This window comes from Macaca fascicularis, chromosome 12 (genome assembly GCF_037993035.2).
Source record: "Macaca fascicularis isolate 582-1 chromosome 12, T2T-MFA8v1.1".
In the NCBI taxonomy this organism is placed as follows: domain Eukaryota; kingdom Metazoa; phylum Chordata; class Mammalia; order Primates; family Cercopithecidae; genus Macaca; species Macaca fascicularis.
This window is the reverse complement of record NC_088386.1, coordinates 129,250,011-129,270,756: the sequence shown is the minus strand read 5'-3', so window position 1 is coordinate 129,270,756 and position 20,746 is coordinate 129,250,011. Positions and strand designations below refer to the sequence as shown.

At 49.3% G+C, this 20,746-nt stretch overlaps 1 protein-coding gene and 1 long non-coding RNA gene across 4 annotated transcripts in view; both read right to left on the bottom strand.

The window, feature by feature from the left end:
• The window catches only part of SAG (S-antigen visual arrestin), a 41,321-nt gene extending 21,181 nt beyond the window's left edge, over nucleotides 1-20,140 (bottom strand). Inside the window, exons 1-7 of one of the 2 annotated variants that reach the window (XM_045367923.2) lie at nucleotides 19,934-20,140; nucleotides 18,692-18,823; nucleotides 11,776-11,836; nucleotides 8,654-8,698; nucleotides 6,563-6,756; nucleotides 4,364-4,423; nucleotides 325-401 (exon numbers count right to left, since the gene is read on the bottom strand). In XM_045367923.2, the coding sequence (XP_045223858.1) occupies nucleotides 325-401; nucleotides 4,364-4,423; nucleotides 6,563-6,756; nucleotides 8,654-8,698; nucleotides 11,776-11,836; nucleotides 18,692-18,766 (512 nt within the window). In that variant the 5' untranslated portion in view covers nucleotides 18,767-18,823; nucleotides 19,934-20,140. Of the gene's footprint in view, nucleotides 1-324; nucleotides 402-4,363; nucleotides 4,424-6,562; nucleotides 6,757-8,653; nucleotides 8,699-11,775; nucleotides 11,837-18,691; nucleotides 18,845-19,933 lie in introns of both variants that reach the window. The other variant, XM_005574650.4, reaches the window with a different exon arrangement.
• On the bottom strand, nucleotides 15,987-16,461 carry LOC135966641 (uncharacterized). Of its 2 annotated transcripts, none has more exons than XR_010580140.1 (2): nucleotides 16,343-16,461; nucleotides 15,987-16,165 (listed from the first exon to the last, which is right to left on the bottom strand). It is a non-coding gene; the product is annotated as an uncharacterized lncRNA (long non-coding RNA). The 2 variants fall into 2 exon arrangements; XR_012421574.1 differs by having other exon boundaries at nucleotides 16,372-16,461.
• Nucleotides 20,141-20,746: the final 606 nt, after the last annotated feature.

Here is a 20,746-nt window from a genome sequence, read left to right as displayed (position 1 = left end):
AAAGTGGTTAAAATGGCAAACTTCATGTTGTGTATATTTTACCACAAAAAAACAAACAAACAAACCAAAAACCTAAAGAAAGGAGAAACCTGGGAGTTTCACGGGATTACGTGAGCCCTGGAGGTTGCTAACTTCCCTGTCATTTTCTTGTATTTTTTTTTTTCCCAAAAATGATCAACCTTTGACCTCTATCCCACATGCAGATGGTACCCCAGCTGTGCCAGCCCTGTGGGAAGAGTTCTGTCCCACAGAGACAAGGTAAGGCCATTTCTTCTCTCCACCCCCACCGCAGACCCCTCACCTATTCCACAACCAGACTCTTACTTCTTGGGGATTTTGTCCTCTTCGTCATCGGCGCTGTCTGTGGCGAATGCTTTGACCTCAAAGTCAACCCCACAGGACTGTTGGGAAGAGAGAGCAGACAGGCAGCGATCAGCGCCTCCCGCCCTGGGTGCCGGGCCAGAGGGCCACACCTCACGTAGGGCACGTGACATGGCACTATCTCTTTTTGTCTTGGCCGTGTCCTATTTGGGGTTGCACCATTTAGGGATTTGGAAGCATACTAACAGTGAAACAATGACAGTAGCACAAGGAGTGTCCCATGGGCCCAAAGCCCTTAGAGGGAGGGGATCCGCCTGCCCCATGAGCCCTCCTGCTGCCGTGGACAGTCATTTGCATCCTCGCTGTCCTTGCCTCCCGCCACCTTGCACACTTAGGTGTCCCCAACTGTGACCCCGCACATGTTATTGACTTTCACTGCCTACAGCAGGGGCCAGAGGTACAGGCACTCACAGGGCCAGCGCTGAGGTCCAGGAATCCCCTGATATAGTGTGAAACCCTGACCCCCATGGTCACCTGCTGTTCAGCGGCAGCCTCATGTGGCCAGGCAGCAAGGCACCCAGTGCTGGCAGCTCGATTTTTTATTTTTTATTTTTTATTTTTTTGGAGACAGAGTCTCACTCTGTTGCCCCCAGGCTGGAGTGCAGTGGTGTGATCTCGGCTCACCGCAACCTCTGCCTCCCGGGTTCAAACGATTCTCTTGCCTCAGCCTCCAGAGTAGCTGGGATTACAGGCATGCGCCACCATGCGCGGCTGATGTTTGTATTTTTAGTAGAGTTGGGGTTTCACTATGTCGGCCAGGCTGGTCTCAAATTCCTGACCTCGTGATCTGCCTGCCTTGGCCTCCCAAAGTGCTGGGATTATAGGCGTGAGCCATCGCGCCCAGCCAGCTCGATTTTTTAAAAAGAAACTCCATGTGGAATTTGGAGTGAAATCTCCTAGTTTTTAAATTAAATAAAAAGACTTTTAAGCATTGTGTGGGTTGAATGAACACATCTGCCAGTGACCTTCCCCCGATTCCCAGTGTGTGAAGCCCCTGGCCCCCAGTGCAAGCCCTCGGTAACCTCCCTCATCTCTGCACGTTCACAGGTGTTGGGGAGCCAGAGGAGGGCACCAGCCTGTCCTCCACCACTGCCTGGAGGGGAAAGGAGAGCTGACAAAAATTACAGGAAGCCAGTTCTGTCCATGGTGACATATGAAGCACGGATTTATCGGTTCTGCAACCAGGGAACCATAGCAGTTCTAAACTCTAGGTGGAAAATAAATACACATCCTTCCCTGCCATCAGCCAGCCATTGTTCAGCCACACCAGCGCCTGCTCTGCTTGCCCACCTGAGTTCCTCAGCTGTCGAGCCCCCAGGCCCCCAGGCATTCAGGCACTTCTCTCAAACTCCCTGGGCTCAGGGCTCGCCCCCTTTCCTGAAGCCCTGCAGCTGTGCTAAGACCTTCTCCTCTCCTAGAACAGGAAACAGGTGGTGCTTTGTTGGGCCTGTACAGTGTTGTAAAAATCAAGAAAGGTCACCTAAAAATCTGAATTTGGGGTCTCTCTTACAGAAAACTATAAGATCTAACACAACCAATTTCATTTCCCATTGTTCTGTGCCCCCTTCTTCTGTAATCACCTCGTCTTCCCCCATCTCGACTGTGCACACCCCACCCCATTTTCCTGGACCAGTAGCTTCGAGATGTTCTGAAAGTTGGATTTGTAACATAGCCCAGTAAACAGACAGAAACATCTGAAACAACTCTCCTGATACCATATTCAGCTTCACCATGTGTGACCCACTCTGAGATTTTCCAATCCATTCCGTTTTGTTCTATTCTATTGTATTCTTTTTTTTTTTTTTTTTTTTTTTTTTTCCAATGGAGTCTTGCTCTGTCGCTCAGGCTGGAGTGTAGTGGCGCAATCTCAGCTCTCTGCAATCTCTACCTCCCAAGTTTGAGCGATTTTCCCACCTCAGCCTCCCGAGTAGCGCACCACCATGCCCAGCTAATTTTTGTGGGTTTTTTGTTTGTTTTTTGTTTGTTTGAGATGGAGCCTTGCTCTGATGCCCAGGCTGGAGTGCAGTGGCACAATCTCGGCTCACTGCAACCTCCGCCTCCCAGGTTCAAGCAATTCTCCTACCTCAGCCTCCTGAGTAGCTGGGATTACAGGCACCCACCAACATGCCTGGCTAATTTTTGTATTTTTAGTAGAGACGCGATTTCACCATGTTGGCCAGGCTGGTCTCAAACTCCTGACCACAGGTGATCTGGCCACCTCAGCCTCCCAAAGTGCTGGGATTACAGGCGTGAGCCACCGCACCCAGCCTGTTCCATTCCATTCCATTCCATTCTGTTTTTTAAAAATGCCATTTTGGATCCACAACATTGATTTCACAAACCGCTATCAGGTCAGATGCCCCAGGACAAAAACACTGCCCTTGTCATCACCTATCACTGCCCAGCCCATAATCCAGCTACAGAACCTGCCACTCTGCCCTCAGTTGTATCTGTGTAGCTCCCTTCCTCATGAATCCCAGATCCAGTGGCTTACGGGGCCTGAACCCACAGGTCCTGGCACCTCCCTCTCCTCCTGTCCCTACTGCCTCCTTCGACGCTGGAGCCCCGTCCACCTGCCTCACTCCTCTCTCACACACCCTCAGCCCCCAAATCACATGCTTAGCCAACTCAACTCCATTCTCAACTCTGTGGCCATAGTGACCGTTTGGAAAGTCAGCGCCTGTCATTCATAGCCTGCCAATGGCTCCCATCTCATTCAGGCAAAAACCCAAGTCTCTACAACATTGACAAGGCCCTTCGTGATCTGGCCACACCTTCCCTTCCACTCTAACCTCAGCTTCCCACTTTCTTTTTTTTGTTTGTTTTTGAGACAGGGTCTCACTCTGTCGCCCAGGCTAGAGCGCAGTGCAATGGCATGATCACAGTTCACTGCAGCCTCTGCTTCCTGGGCTTAAGTGATCCTCCTACCTCAGCCTCCCAAGTAGCTAGGGCTGCAGGCATGTGCCACCAATCATGGCTATTTTTTGTATTTTTTTGTAGAGATGGGGTCTCGCCACATTGCCCGAGCTAGTCTTGACTCCTGGGTTGATCCACCCGCCTCAGCCTCCCAAAGTGCTGGGATGACAGGCCTGAGTCACTGCACTTGGCCTCCTCTTCCATTCCTTGCTCCTCTCACTCAGGAGGCAGCCTCCTCACTGCCCCCGGAACACAGCAGGCGAGGTGTGCCCTCCACCTGGAAGGCTCTCCCCTGGGAGAGTGTGGCTTCTCCTTGGCCTCATTAGAGGCTGGCTTTAAACACCCTCAACACACATCCCACCAGATACTCCCGTTGCCTCTCACAAGCCTCTTGTTCTCCACAGCATCCGTGGCCACCAGATACTCCCGTTGCCTCTCACAAGCCTCTTGTTCTCCACAGCATCTGTGGCCACCTGACATGCCGTGTAGTTCCTTGTTATTTGGGTTTACCTGGTGCTCTCGGTTAATGTGCGAGACTCACGGGGGTCGGGACTCTGTGATTTTGTTCACAAGGATGTTCATGGTTAATAATCGCTGAAGATGAGTGATGGGTTCATAGAAGATCTTTATACTGGTCACTCTACTTTTGGGTATGTTTGAAATTTTCCGTGATGAAAAGCTATCTTTAAAAGACTAATGGGCTGGGCGCGGTGGCTCACACCTGTAATCCCAGCACTTTGGGAGGCCAAGGCAGGCAGATCACTTGAGCTCAGGAGTTTGAGACCAGCCTAGTCAATGTGGTGAAACCCTGTCTCCACACAAAACACAAAAATTAGCTGGGCGTGGTGGCACACACCTGTAGCCCCAGCTACTCAGGATGCTGACGCTGGAGAATCCCTTGAGCCCAGAAAGCAGAGGTTGAAGTGAACCAAGATTGTGCCACTGAGCCCCAGCATAGGCAACCGAGTAAAATCCTGTTTCGGAAAAAAATAAAAATAAAAAAATTAAAAGTCTATTGAAGGAATGAACAAATCCATGAAACCATGGCATTTCTTCTTGAACTAACCTTTCCTGTATCTTGCGGAGCTGGCTGCAACATCACTGAGCAGGGCAAGTAGTCAGGAAACTGTGGAAAGAAACAAATGAAAAACCATTTATTTCAGAAGGGGCTGTTCCATAGGTAATATATAATCATGTAAAAATTAGAAAATAAAGATGATAAGCAAGAAAAAAAATTCAGCTATACTCCTGACACCCAAATACATGTTGCTAACATAACCTTCCCAAAATTTCCTGCCTGTACACATAAATATGTATGTTTTGTCTTGAGATGGAGTCTTTCTCTGTCACCCAGGCTGGAGCGCAGTGGCATGATCTTGGCTCACTGCAACCTCTGTCTCTTGGGTTCAAGCAATTCTCAGGCCTCAGCCTCCTGAGTAACCAGGATTACAGGCACACACCACCATGCCTGGCTAATTTTTGTATTTTTGCTACAGATGGGGTTTCACCATGTTGCCCAGGCTGGTCTCAAACTCCTGATCTTAAGTAATTCACCCACCTTGGCCTCCCAAAGTGCTGGGATTATAGGCGTGAGTCACCGCACCTGGCCACACCTAAATATGTGTATGTGAGAAGACATTTTACAGAAATGGGACAAAGTACTGATCATGTTCTGTAGTCTGTTTACTCACGTCATTAATTCTAGTCCTTTTCAGAAAGGATTGTGACCATTTTCCCACATCATAAAATATAGTTCTGAATCATCTGCTTTAGGGCTCTAGAATATACATTTAACGTAGCCAGTCCCCTTTATTGGCTACTGAAGTGGTCATTACTTTTTTTGCCATTATAAACAATGCTGTAATAAATCAGTGTTAGCCAATTAATTATATAAGCTGCACTGCTAGAAAGAGAACCACATTTTTTTTTTTTTTTTTTTTTGAGATGGAGTCTCGCTCTGTCACCCAGGCTAGAGTGCAGTGGCACAATCTCGGCTCACTGCAAGCTCTGCCTCTCGGGTTCACACCATTCTCCTGCCTCAGCCTCCGGAGTAGCTGGGACTACAGGCGCCTGCCACCACACCTGGCTCTTTTTTTTTTTTTTTTTGTATTTTTAGTAGAGATGGAGTTTCACCATGTTAGCCAAGATGGTCTCAATCTCCTGATCTCGGAGAAGCACATTTTTAAAGGCTTTCAATACATGTTGACATATTGGCTCTAAAAGGTTATGTCACTTCAAACTCCCAGCACAGGTATATGGGAGCACCCAGGACCATATAACTTTTTCATAAATGTGATTTTGTAAAACAATTGTGATAAACATAGAATGACATCAAATTTACCATTTAAGCTATTTTTATGGTTCATTGGCATGAAGTATATTCACAGTATTCTGCAGTAATCACCACTATCTATCACCAGAACGTTTTTCATCATGCCAATCTGAAGCTCTGTTCCCATTAAACCCCAACTCCCCATCCTCCAACCCCCCAGCCCGTGGGAAGCACTATTCTGTCTCTGTCGGTATGAATCTGATTACTCCAGGTATCTCCTGTAAGCGAAACCATAGAGTATTTGTCTTTTTGTGTCTGGCTCCTTTCATTTAGTATAACGTATTCAAGATTCATCCATGGTGTAGCACAGAACAGAATTTCATTCCTTTTTAAGGCTGAACCATGTTACTTTGGAAGTGTATATACTCTTAAGACAAATAAACATGCTAATAAAGGGAATGGTAGCTTCCCCAACTGAGCTCACGCCCAAGACTTCAGAGAGTTTGCACCCTGGCACCGTAGGTAGCCAGGTCTCGATGGATGAGAGACGGGCCCCCAGAAAGATGAAGATATCTCCTATGATCCCCCAATCTGCAGGCAAGGGAAAAGATGACGTCTTACTTCCCTAAGCTCTCCCGTCCCGTAGGGAACCCTTTCCTGCTCAGAACTCCCCAGGGCCGAGAGGCACTTCTGTGAGCTTGCTTTTTCCAGCTTAGCAAGCAAAAGAATAACACGTGCTCATGTAATTAGGGGGTCGGGTGAAGGGAAATATGTAAACGGTAGGTTGAAAGGGTGTCTTCAAAGGCTGAGAGGCTATTTTCAAAGACTTAAAAAAAGACAATCACAGACCATGCAATCTAGAATTTCTTTCAAGGGTGCAATTTCCAGGCCCGCGGATGTGCAGTTCTTCCTCTGTCCCCTTCCCTTTGCCCCCACCCACATGATAAGGTGCTGCGGGTGAAGGAAGCAGGGCCGGCTGGAGGAGTCACCCACCGTCAGCAGAAAGGGGTACGTGTTGCTCCCCAGCTTTTTGAGCAGGCTCTCTTGCAGCTTTGTGGGGGTGCTCGCAGCCCCCACAGGAGGGTACACCTGGACCCGGGAGAAGTACAGGTCCCTGCGGAAGGCCAGGCCGATCACATCAATGTCCTCTTGGCCATAGCGGAAGGCGCAGGTCAGAGTGACATACACTGCAAAGGAGATGAAGGCAGGGTTGGACTTGGCACTCGGCCTGGCACCCACCACCACTGATGGAGTGGGTAGCGGGCCCGGGTTTTCAACTTTTAGCATCTGGAAAGGATGCGGGTTGGGACTGGAGAGAACCCTGCCACTCAGCTACTCCACACCGCTCTGGAGAATCAGCCCCTTCGTGAGGGTTCACCACTCTAACCGGAGATCCTGGCATCTCCCTCCCAATTGTGTCATGTTGTCAGAATGGTAGGAATCTGCAGACAGAGGACCCAGTCCCCTCCATCCTGCCCGCCCCCTTCATTCCCTAGCTCCGTGGCCTCAGAGGCTTTGAGACAGTGCTGGCTGCTCACGTTCTGGCGGGCAGGATGTCTGGACGAATGAAGGAAGAAGGTAAGATGCAGAGGGAAACAGTGCTGGGCAGCCAAGCAGATGTGGGCCAGAGTTAATCGTGGGCTAAACGAGGAACCAGAAGGCTCACAGGCCACATGGGGAGGCGAAGTCCAACTTGAGAAGGCTCGAGTTCCAGCCTCCTTTTCACAGTGCTCTGAAACATACTGAGCGTGCTCCAAACCCCCACTTCTGAAAATTCCACTTGTTGAACAGACTTAAAGTGCGCGCCCAGTGGACTAAAAGAATTGTATGGAAGTTCACTACGCCTTCTAAAAAAGACACAAAGCATGTATCTCTCAAATATAAAGCGCGTCAGAGGTGGCCCCTCCAAGTGCGTGGCGGCTGTTGGTTGAGAATTTTGCCTGTCAGCCTCAAAGGTAACTGCCCCTCGCTGCTGACTCAGAAGAAATGGTGGCCACTCACTCGCCCCTCATTCAAAGTCAGGACTAAGAAGGTGCCCAGAGACTACCCAGTTTGACAGCTGTCCTGTGCTGTGGCTTTCCCTGAGAACAGGCGCCCTTCTCTGGTCAAGGACATGGGCTTTCAGATGTCTCCTGGTCCAGAGAGGAGCAGGGCACCCAGATGTCTCCTGGTCCAGAGAGGAGCAGGGCACCCATATGTCTCCTGGTCCAGAGAGGAGCAGGGCATCCAGGAGGAAGGTGGAGAGGACAGAGGGGGCCGTTTGGGGCCCCATTTCAGCCATGCCCCTCTTGATGCTGATGGCCCCACAGCTGACATATTCCAGTGGCACATCCAGGGTTCTCAACAATTCCTTGATGTTGCCAGTAGCAACACTCAAAAAGGCATATTTAGAATGGAACTGAGTCAGTGACATTATCACAAGGATAGCTGGAATCTGTTCTAATTTGGTTTACGCAACTGTTATTAGTAACAAATTACTTACCACACACATCAAAACTGCCAGAAATCTTCAAGGGCACCGTGACACTGGTTCAGAACCATCAAAGTAAGCGCCATCATAAATTCCGGGTCTTACTCCCCCTGTGTCCCGGCAGGCATCATTTGCCCCTTTTTAGTGTTGGTTGAGAATTTTGCCCGTCAGCCCCAACAGTAACTGCCCCTCGCCACTGACTCGGAAGAAACACTGTCCACTCACTCTGCCCTCATTCATTCAAGGTCTGGTGTCCTCCTGAGTCCGAGGCAGCCCAGGCGCCCTCCTGAGTTTGCCCCTAGCACAGAAGTACACGATACAGGGGTTAGCACACACCGATGGGGGCCACAGACCTGGGCTCCATCTACCATCTACTTATCTGCCACCCTGGACAATGACTTTGCTGAGCGAGTGAGCTCTGGTGTCAACGGGACCTATGTCACGTGAATTAAGTACGGGAGTGTGGGTCAACGGGCCTGGCACTGGTTCCATGTGCAAGAGCACTGCCTCTGCCTTCCTGTTTCTCCTTCCACGTAAATGCCCCTTCCCAGAGCCGCCCAGAGAGCAGCCCACTCCACCCAGAAACCAGCCTGAGACAAGGGGCTTCATCTCACCTTTCTTTCCCTTCACGAGGTCAGGATCAACCAACACGACACCATCTAAGGCAAAAGAGGGAGAGAGCAGTGAGGGTGGAGAAGATCAAAGAAACCAGACACCTACTTTAAAAACTATGTATGTTTTTAATTGCACATGTAATCCATGTTCATTATAAGAAAGAAAGAAAAGTTAAGGGCAAAAAGTCATCCAAATTCCTACCACCTAAAAATACCTATTGTGAAGCTCTCGGTGCAGACTTTTATTTTATTTTTCCAGGCCAGGTGTGGTGGCTCATGCCTGTAATCCCAGCACTTTGGGAGGCCGAGGCAGGGGGACTGCTCGAGCCTAGGAGTTTGAGGGCAGCCTGAGCAACACAGTGAGATCGTTGTCTCTACAAAAAGCTTTTTAAAAAATTAGCAGCAGCCTGGGTAACAAAATGAGAGCCTGTCTTTACATAAAATTTAAAAAGTTAGCTGGGTGTGGTGGTGCATGCCTGTAGTCCCAACTACTCAGGAGGCTGAGGCAGGAGGATCCCTCGAGTCTGGGATGTCAAGTCTGCAGTGAGCCATGATCATGCCACTGGACTCCAGCCTGGGTAATAGAACCAGATCTTTTCTCAAAACATATAAAAAAGAAAAAAGAAAAAAAGTTAGCAGGGCATGGGCCAGGCATGGTGGTGCCTGCTTGTGGTCCCAGCTACGTGAGAGGCGGAGGTAGGGGGATTTCTTGAACCTGGGAGGTTGAGGCTGCAGTGAGCTGTGACCATGCTACTGCACTCCAGCCTGGGTGACAGTGAGACACTGCCCCGCACCCCCGCCCAAAAAAATTTTTCCAGACATATATAACTTAATTATATGAATGCGCCGGGCGCGGTGGCTCAAGCCTGTAATCCCAGCACTTTGGGAGGCCGAGACGGGCGGATCACGAGGTCAGGAGATCGAGACCATCCTGGCGAACACGGTGAAACCCCGTCTCTACTAAAAATACAAAAAAAAAAAACTAGCTGGGCGAGGTGGCGGGCGCCTGTAGTCCCAGCTACTTGGGAGGCTGAGGCAGGAGAATGGCGTAAACCCGGGAGGCGGAGCTTGCAGTGAGCTGAGATCCGGCCACTGCACTCCAGCCTGGGCGACAGAGCGAGACTCTGTCTCAAAAAAAAAAAAAAAAAAAAAAAAAAAAATACAAAAAACTAGCCGGGCGAGGTGGCGGGCGCCTGTAGTCCCAGCTACTCGGGAGGCTGAGGCAGGAGAATGGCGGGAACCTGGGAGGCGGAGCTTGCAGTGAGCTGAGATCTGGCCACTGCACTCCAGCCTGGGCGACAGAGCGAGACTCCATCTCAAAAAAAAAAAAAATTATATGAATGCTTTTACTAAGAAAAAAAAGATCCTATTGTACTTACTGTTCAGCTAACTGCTTTCCTCACTCAATTATACATTGAAAACATCTATTCAAACATACATACATCTATACACACACGTATATATATATACACACACATATAGACAAAACATGTGCTAAGCATTTTAATAGCTACATATTACTCCATTGAATGGATGTACCATAATTATTTAATCACTTTCTATTGTTAGGGCATCTAGGTGTTTTCCAGTTTTTCCCATTGTGATTAATATTGTGATGAACATCCTTATACATACATCTTTATATCTCTCCATGACTTTTTAAAAATAAATTATAGAATTGGATTTGGCTTTTGATAACATGCTGTCAAATAACCTTCCAGAAAGTGTTTTGCCAAGGCACATTTTCATATCCAGTGTCTGAAACTGCCAGTTTTTCTACACTCTTTAAAAAACGTTTTGTGTTGAAATGATTATAGATTCACAGGAAGTTGCAAAGATAGTACAGAGACGTCCCTCGTATCCTTCATCCAGTTTCTCCCAATGGTTCCATCTGCCATAATTACAGTACAATATCAAAACTAGGAAGCTGACGTGGGACGTTCTGAGAAACATTTTGGTTCTTTCCGGTTTGGAGTTACCACAAATAAAACTGCTGCGAACAATCATGTATAGGTTTTTGTGAGGACACAGGTTTTCATTTCTCTGAGATAAGTGCCCGGGATGCAACTGTTGGATCATATGGTAAGTACATGTTTCGTGTTTTAAGAAACTGCTGCTGGGCGCAGTGGCTCGCACCTGTAATCTCAGCACTTTGGGAGGCTGAGGCAGGCAGATCACTTGAGCTCAGGAGTTTGAGACCAGCCTGGGTAACATGGCAAAACTCTATCTCGACAAAAAAATTAGCGGGGCATGGTGGCACATGCCTGTAGTCTCAGCTACTTGGGAGGCTGAGGACAGAGGATCGCTTGAGCCCGGGAGGTGGAGGTTGCAGTGAGCCAAGATCTCGCCACTACATTGAAAGTAATGGCAAAAAACTGCAATTACTTTTGCAGTAACCTAAAATATTTTAGCCATTTTGGGAGGCATATAATACACTCTCACTGTAGCTTTAATCTGTATTTCCCCGATGGCTAATGATACCAAACATGTTTTCACGTGCTTGCTTGTCTTCGTGTATCTTCTTTGATGAAATGTCTCTTACTGTCTTTCCCCCGTTTTCTCATAGGATCTTGCTTTTTGTACTGCTGAGTTCTGAGCGTTCTTCATACATTCCAGACATGAGTCCTTTGTCTCTTCACACTCTTTAAAATTCTTTCCAGCCGGACACAGGTGGTTCAAGCCTGTAATCCCAGCACTTTGGGAGGCCGAGGCGGGTGGATTAACTGAGGTCAGGAGTTTGAGACCAGCCTGACCAACATGGTGAAACCCCATCTCTATTAAAAATACAAAATTAGCTGGGCGTGGTGATGCATGCCTGTAATCCCAGCTACTTGGGAGGCTGAGGCAGGCGAATCACTTGAACCTGGGAGGCAGAGGTTGCAGTGAGCTGAGATCGTGCCACTGCACTCCAGCCTGGCCAACAAGAACGAAACTCCATCTCAAAAAAATAAAAATAAATGTAAATAAAATTGTTCCCACTCAGCCAGTGGAAACTCACTGATGTTTTAATTTGCATTTCTTTAATTAGATTATTAGCAAGGCTGATTTTTGAAAGTACAAAGTGAGCAGTTATCTGTGACTTAAAGGAAAACCAGCATTACAATTTTCTCCAAGCAACTTACCCACAGGCTGGACTTGGCTGACATGGTCTATGTAGTCTCTCTTCCCCAGGTAGATGGTCACCTGCAAGACAAGTGGGTGTGGGTCTAAGGGCCAAAGAATGCTAAGCTAAGGCATCCATGATAAAAACCAGCTGCAGCCCGGGTGCGGTGGCTCACGCCTGTAATCTCAGCACTTTGGGAGGCCAAGGCGGGCGGATCACGAGGTCAGGAGTTTGAACCTGGCCAATACGGTGAAACCCTGTCTCTACTAAAAAAAAAAAAAAAAATACAAAAATTAGCTGGGCATGATGGCATGCGCCTGTAGTCCCAGCTACTCAGGAGGCTGAGGCAGGAGAATTGCTTGAACTCGGGAGGCAGAGGTTGCAGTGAGCCAACAGCATGTCACTGCACTCCAGCCTGGGCAACAGAGTGAGACTCAGTCTCAAAAAAGAAAAAAAAAAAAGAAAAATATGCAAATGAGATGTTTGCCATTCATTTGCATATTACATCTTTTATTTCCTGTTGTGGAATGAAAGGTATCCCCTCTTTGTTACAAGAACTTCTGGACAGGCTGGGTGTGGTGGCTTAACCCTGTAATCCCAGCACTTTGGGAGGCTGAGGCGGGTGGATCACCTGAGGTCAGGAGTTTGAGACCAGCCCGGCCAACATGACAAAACCCCATCTCTACTAAAAACACAAAAATTAGCCGGGCATGATGGTGTGTGCCTGTCATCCCAGCTACCTGAGAGACTGAGGCAGGAGAATTTCTTGAGCCTGGGAAGCGGAAGTTGCAGTGAGCAGAGATAGTGCCACTGCACTCCAGCCTGGGTGACAGAGCGAGACTCTGTCTCAAAAAAAAAAAAAAAAGAACTTCTGGACAGAGCAAAGAGGTGGGAGTTCTGGAGAAGCCCCTGAAATCCCACCAGGTGAACTTCTGCACAGGTAGACCTGAAGCCGTAGCCCGAGGGAACTGGGTGGAGAGGGGATGGCCATTATCTGGGCCCACAGTCCCTGCCCCTGTCCTGCCCCTGGCAGCAAAGGTCTCCACCCACTCATGGGAGAGCAGGGTTGGGTTCCCCAGCCCTCAGCACTTTAACCCATAGGACTGTGCCTTGGTGGTGGTAACCCAGAGTCTCTGCACGTCTTTCAGCATCTACTGCACAGTCCCGGGCACACAGGGATTCAGTGTTCACCAAGTGCAGCCATGAATGAGAGCACACTCTTTCACCGAGTGGCCCCCTGGCTGGCCCCCTTCTTCAAACGAATATTTTGTATTCCAGGAACGGCCTGAATCATTTTTGTTGGCATTAAGTCCTCTCCTATACGCTCCCCTTCCACCCATATCAGATGTCCCGAAGTGTGGCCCTGTGTCCTCTAAGTTACTCGCATGATTGATGCTGAAGCGACTTCAAGCAAATACTGCTAGAACCCTGGTTTACAGAGAAGATTCCACAGGAAACCTTATACTCCCAGCGCTAAGCATATTTGGGAGGCCTCACTAGCCTGGGTGGTGTGGAAGCCTGGCATCTGAGAGGAGCGGGCTGACCAGGACACACACTGCTACCTGCTGGTTCCTGCAGTGAGTCCCAGCTTCCTAAACACTGTGGGTGTATTGGCCTTGCCCTCAAGATCCCCCTGGGGGCCTGACCAGGGTGTGTTACCCTAGTAGATTCCCTGGTCTTCCGGCTTCTGGGCAAGGTGGGCCAGATGTTTGTCCCCACCTTGCTTGCATGGTGGCCGGGTCTGGGGCTGGCACAGCCCCCTAGTGGGGATCACAGTTCCTGGCAGGTAGCCCTGAGGGCCTCGGGGTTCTGAGACTTGTGTGATCCCTTAGCCCCAGGGAGGTGCCAGTGCCCAGCTGCTCGTCACTGCCATGTGGCGCACTGAGCTCTTTCTTGTAATTTTTTTTTTTGAGACGAGGTCTCATTCTGTCGCCCAGGCTGGAGTGCAGTGGTACTATCTCACCTCACTGTAACCTCTGCTTCCCGGGATCAAGTGATCCTCTGACTCCCAGCCTCCCTGACTTCAGCTGGGACTGCAGTTGCACGCCACCATGCCCCGCTAATTTTTTATATTTTTTTTCGTCGAGACGGGGTCTCGCCATGTTGCCCAGGCTGATCTCAAACTCCTGGGCTCAAGCAATCCACCCACCTCGGCCTTCCAAAGTGCTGGGATTACAGGCATGAGCCACCACTGTACCTGGCTATTTCTTGTGATTTCTTTCACACCTGCCTACACCTTAGCAAACAGCCCGTTTTAAAAACTCTCCTCTGGCCAGGTACAGTGAGTGGCTCATGCCTGTAATCACAGCACTGAGAGACCGAGGTGGGAAGGATCGCCTGAAGTCAGGAGTTCAAGCCTGGGTAACAAAGTGATACCCCCTCCTCTGCCCCCTGCCATCTCTCCAAAAAAAAAAAAAAAAAAGATTAGCTTGGCAACGTGATGCCTGCTTGTAGTCTCAACTACTTGGGAGGCTGAGGAAGGAGGATCACTTGAGCCTAGGAGGTTGAGGCTGCAGTGAGCTATGATCATACCATTGTACTCCAACCCTGCTCTCCCACAAAGGGGGTAAAGAGATCTTCACTGGTCCCCAGAGTGAGACCCTGTCTCTAAAAAAAAAAAAATTCTCCTCAAATCAACCTATTTGGAGGCTGCCTTGCAGGAATGGTAACTATTACATCGCTATTCAGCTGCTCAGTGTCTAGTGGCTGCTCACTCCTTCTCTGTGGCATAAACTCCAGGGCCTTGTGCGTGGCCACCCTGAGAGTGTCCCCTCTAACAGCTCCGCTCTTCCCTGGGCTCTGGCCACAGCGGCTCTGCCACAGCTCCCCCAAACACCACAGATTTGTGCCTCTGTTCCTATTGTTTCCACTCTAAGGAAGGCCCTTCTGCTGCCCTTTCACCTGGAGGCAATCCTATCCACGCTTCAGGGGACACCTCAGGGTCCCCATCTCTCCCTTTGCCCAGCACCCCCTGGCCTTTGGTGCCCCGGGAGCACGTGGCCTGTGATTCCACCTCAGCGGCAGCACACTGCGTTCTGGATGTTCTTGCAGGAGCCTGTCTCCTCTGCTAGACTTCGCCTGTCAATTAGGCAAGTGCTGCTTTCATTCATCCCATACACGGCTATGGAGGCCCCAGCAGCTGCTGGCTACTGAAAATAAAAACTGAAGAAGACATCCCCTTGGTCCCCAAGGTCCCTGCTTTTTGGTTGGGAGCCCAACAAGTGAACTGACAATTGTGCCCCTGGAATAAATGCCAGGGCAAAGGCTGGTGGGGAGGAAGCCTGAGGGGAGGGCAGGGAGGAGGGAAGGGGCGAAGGCTGGCGGGGAGGAAGCCTGAGGGGAGGGCAGGGAGGAGGGAAGGAGGGACGGAAGGCTCTTGCTTTCAGAGGAGGCTCTATCCAGTGGACAGATAGCATAGCCAGGGGACAGGGGACGGTGAGGGCATGCGGTCTGAGCAAAATGTATACAAAGCCCGGGGCCCTGAGAATGCTTCTGGAACTGCCAATGGCTTCACCTGCAGGTGAATGGCCACCGAATGGGGATGCAGGCTGCTGCTGAAATGGTCTCATAGGACGTGGCCCTAAAGAACCTCAGAAGACGTTGAAGCGTTTTAAGCAGGATGAAAGACTTGAATTAAACAGTATTTAGAGAAGCTAAATAGAGAAATAGCTTTTGGAAGAATTAAATAGCATTTAGAGTGCTTATCATGTATCAAGGGCCAAGCTAAGCACTTTGACCACATGGTTTCACTTAATCCTCAAAGCAACTCAATGAGATAGGAATGGAGCCCATTTTATAGAAGGGAGCACTGAGATTTAGCTCATATCAGCAGTAAAGTGGAGAATGGATCGGCAAGGGGAGGGCCGGTTAGGCAGCCTGACTGTGGTGCAGATGAGGGGCACTGGAGAGTGGCTGGGAGAGAAGAGGGTAGGTGAAGAGAGGACGTGTTTCTTCTCTTTCAAAAGGTTTGGTTGCAAGGGAAGAAGAACTAGAAAGGATATAGGGTCGAGGGTAGTTGGTGGTTGTTTTGAGGTGCATAAGATCAGTACTTACTTATTTATTTGTTTTGTTTTGTTTTTTGAGACAGAGTTTCGCTCTTGTTGCCCAGGCTGAAGTGCAATGGCGCGATCTCAGCTCATTGCAACCTCTGCCTCCCAGGTTCAAGCAATTCTCCTGCCTCAGCCTCCCGAGTAGCTGGGATTACAGGCGCCCACCACCACGCCCAGCTAATTTTTGTACTTTTAGTAGAGACGGGGTTTCTCCATGTTGGCCAGGCTGGTCTCGAACTCTTGATCTCAGGCCATCCACCCGCCTCAGCCTCCCAAAATGCTGGGATTACAGGTGTCAACCACCGCGCCTGGCTGGTACTTCTTTTCACGCCCAGACGAAGTACTAGCAGAGAGGAGAGGCTGCAGACACAAGCAGACCAATGGCTGAGGCCCCTGAGGAGGTGGCCAACCATGAAACCCAGGGTGTAAGAGGTGGTGAACTTCAGATGGGAGCAAAGCACCCCTTCCACTGCAACAGGAAGGGCAGGGGCAGGATGGGGGCAGGTAGAGAAGTGGGTGATGGAGATTGTAGCCAACCTTCAGGGGGCCATCCAACAGCCACACACCTCTTCTTCTGGATAAAAGCTGCAAACTGTGTTCAGGGACCACCATCTTCCACCAGGTGGTGTGCTCAGAGGAGGCCAGCTCCAGGGAACGATTCTTGATTGGCCTGATTCACTGTGATCATCTAATTCTTCTGCCTTGGGATTGGCTTACGGTGGGCATGTGACCCAGTTTTGGCCAATGAGATATGGGAGAAGAGGCTTGGGAAAGATTTCCTGACCTTTACAAGAGACCCCAGGAAACCAGAGCCTCTTCCTTCTGGATGTTGTCAAGTGTGGGTGAGACGCCGGGAGCGGGGGCATTTAGCCACCTGCTGGAGGATGAAGGTCAAAGAAGAGGGCAGCGTCCGGAGAATCACAGAGAAATGGGCTCAAAGCCCTGGCACCTCATGCCTGGGGCCACACAGACGTCGCTGGCAAAATGATCTGAATACGTGAGACAGGAATTGAATTCTCTTTTCCCCACTGTGATGACTTATCTACAAAAACCCTCTACATTTCTGGGTGGAAAGGACGTCTATCTAGGAGCGAGGGGAAAACAATGTGGGACACCAACACGAGTGGTTTCCTCTTCAGCCAGAAGTTGAGATAAAATGGACTGGAAAGATGCAACTTGGGAAAGAGCTTGGAGAACGAAAGAATCAGAGTACTTGATTAAAATGACCGAGTTCCTTAGCTAGGAAAGGAGAAGGCGGAAAGCACACACGCAAAGCCGGGTCTCCTGGGTGGCACAGTAAGGATGGGAGGTTCTTTGGCCCCCATATGGGTTTCAGAAGTCAGCCACAATGGGCCAGGTGCGGTGGCTCACACCTGTGATCTCAGCACTTTGGGAGGCCAAGATCGGGGGATCGCCTGAGGTCAGGAGTTCGAGACCAGCCTGGCCAACATGGTGAAACCCCATCTCTACTAAAAATATAAGAATTAGCCAGGCGTGGTGGCGGGTGCCTGTAGTCCCAGTTACTAGGGAGGCTGAGGCAAAAGAATTGCTTGAACCCAGGAGGCGGAGGTTGCAGTGAGCCGAGATCACACCACTGCACTCCAGCCTGGGTGACAGAATGAGACTCCGTCTCAAAAAAAAAAAAAAAAAAAAAACCCAGAATGATGGCGAGCTACCCTGTCCAGTAGGGTAGCCACTGCTTAAGGTGGTTCCCAGACACCTGAAATATGGCCATTCCAAATTGACATGTTCTGTAAATGTAAAATACACACCAGATTTCAATAATTCTTATATTATTTATGAGTTGAACTGACAGTTTTTTGGATATAATGGGTTAAAATAAAATATAGCATCAAAATGAATTTCACCTGTTTCTTACTACTTTTTAAATGTGGCTACTAGAAAATTTAAAATTACGTATGTGGCTTGCACTGGATGGTGCTGAGCTAGATTTTTGGCTCATAAGAAGATGTCAAGTGGCGCTAACCGCAGACGCTGGACGGTGGACCCTCTCCCATGCCAGGAAGTTCATGGACACACCTGGAGCATCTAACGTGCTCCTGGAGAGTGGTGGAAGGGGGGCAGACTGGGGCCCTGCAGGCCCAGCTGAGGCTTGAGAGTCCCGTGGTGGGGTAGGTGCACAGCGAAGGAGTCACAATGATCACTGTCTGGGTTTTACCCAGGCAGCGACACAAGAGATAGACAAAAGGCCAAGGGAATCACAGGTAACACTGACAAAACACTGTTTAAATAACAGTGTTTAAATAGTAGGTCAAGGGTTCAAGGCCGGCTAGGAAAAGAAGCAGGGGTGGGGCAGACAGTGTGGGGATTGAGGGATTGGGAGAAAACTGAGGGTCATAGGACTAAAGTCTTGATGAGATTGAAGAGAACCTGTGTTTCTGCAGTTCATTCACTCATTTATATCTCAGTGATCATCCATCTTAGACAGAGACGAAAATAGACACAAAGCTTCCCTGGCCCTCACAGGGTTTGTTTGTTTTTTATTTGAGACAGAGTCTCCCTCTGTTACCCAGGCTACAGTGCAGTGGCATGATCTGGGCTCGCTGCAACCTCTACCTCCTGGGTTCAAGTGACTCTTGTGCCTCAGCCTCCCAAGCCTGGGATTACAGGTGCCTGCTACCATACCCAGCTAATTTTTTTATTTTTAGTAGAGATGGGTTTTGCCATGTTGGCCAGGCTGGTCTCGAACTCCTGGCCTCAAGTTATCCCACTTCAGCCTCCCAAAGTGCTGGGATTACAGGCATGAGCCACGTGCCCTGGTCCTCAAAGAGTTTTGATGTTGCTCGTGACTACACTGTATGTGAAAAAGCTCCATTTTTAAAAAACAATAATTTCTATCAAACCACTCACTGCTGCACCACTCACCGATTTGTCCCGGGAGATCTTCTTGAAGATAACATGGTTCGGTTCGGACTTGCTGGTCTTCCCGCTGGCTGCCATATTATCTGTCCCTGGCAACTTCTACCACCTTGGGGTGTTGGTCAGGCGTTAAGAGGACTGGAGAAAGGTAAGAGAATCCTAAATATCAAGTCAAGAACATCCTGGGTATGAAATCTACTCACAAGATGCGGTGCACCCTCACCATTCCCTTCTACCGGCTTCAACATCCGAGTTTCACTGATGAGTCTTCGCTTAGTTTGTGTTTTACTGCAGCATGATTTGGGGTGTTTTCGATATTTTATTTTTCTTGGTAAGCTTCAGACATTTCTCAGTACACCTCACCAGGGAGTCTAGCTAGATTCCAGTGAGGTTTTACTTTCTGGCTAACCTTTGGTGTTATCACACTTAGCCAGGTGGAATTTAAAGTTCTATCGTGACTGTGTCTAATGGCAAATAAATCAAAAAAGTTCCTGAAAACCACAACATAACTACTTCACAAAGACTGTTTTCAAGAATATATTAATGGCCGGGTACTGTGGCTCACACCTGTAATCTCAACACTTTGGGAGGCTGCAGTGAGAGGATCATTTGAAGCCAGGAGCTGGAGACTGGCCTGGGGGACATAGCAAGATCCTATCAATTTTTTTTTTTTTAAGACTATATTAAAATCCCAAAAGTTCTATTCAGCAATTCCTACTAAGAGATAGCCACCCTGTATTACAATTAAGAGGCCGTCTTAGTGGTCTGGAATTAAACATACTCTGAGGTTTTTTTTAGGATATAGGATCTCGTTCTGTCGCCCAGGCTGGAGGGCAGCATCACAATCACAGCTCACCGTAACCTCGAACTCCTGGGCTCGTGATCCTCCTGCCTCAGCCTGCTGACTCGCTAGGACTACAGGTGTGTGACACCATGTCTAGCTCATTTATTTTTATTTTTGTTTTTTGTTTTTTTTTTAGAGACTGGGTCTGACTGTATTGCTCAAGTTGGTCTCGAATTCCTGGCTTCAAGTGATCCTCCAGCCTCAGCCTCCTGAGTCGCTGGGACTACAGGCATGAGCCATGGCACCCGGCTCACTCCGAGTCTCCTTAAATAGCAAAGTCTTACGGAAACCACACAGAAAAGGTGAAGGCGGGACCTACTGTCTGCATGAAAACGCCCATCCTGGCTCTTCCCCACACCTGCCCCAGGTTTCTGAGAAGGTTTTGGCCTGTGGTGGTCACATACCTTGTGATTTGTCACCAACCAGGTGGGAAGGGCCGGGTGGCAAGGAGAGGGTCTCTACGCTCTGAGACGATGAACAGCCAGCCCCTGTTCTGAGCAAGCTGGTGCCGTCTCACCAGCTGAGCCTGCAGAGGCACCGCCGAGGCCCCTGGCCTGTGTATGTGGGGAATTTGTAGGGGATCTAGCGAGGATGCCCAGCGTCCAGGTCTCAATGTCTAAAAGCCAAATCCCACTTAAGGAGCAGAGTTGGATTAGTGCTGAGACAGTGAACTGGTAGTTTCAGCAGTTCTAAGCATTAAGCAACACCCCCGTCCCGGTGTCCATACAGAGGGTCTCAGATGTGTGAGTCACCCAGCTCACTTGGGGAAGGTTGGTGGGAGGGCCAACAGCTAAATGAAAGCTACTTTTTCTTCTAAACCTCTTTGGATTCTGGAAATAGACTGATTATCCCTTCATTCCCGGGCATTGCCAGGACAGGAAGAGATTTGATTAAACTCAGCAGGCAGCTAATGCGACCTTGGGGGTGGGGACTAAACAAAAAGGTCAAGGAGAAATGTCAGCCTCAAGATGAACCCGGTGTTATGCAAACCAAGCTGGATCTGTCCCTCTCCTCCACCCGCTCCTACTGACTGATGGCTCCAGGAGTCCTGTTGATCCCCTCACTGTCTCTGGAACCTGTCTGCCTCCTCCCATCCCCAGCACGGCCTTTGCTTCCCAGGACTGGCCTGACTACATCTATTTCTTTTCTTTTTTTGTGTTGTTTTTTGTTTTGAGATGCAGTCTTGCTCTGTCTCCCAGGCTGGAGTGCAGTGGTGC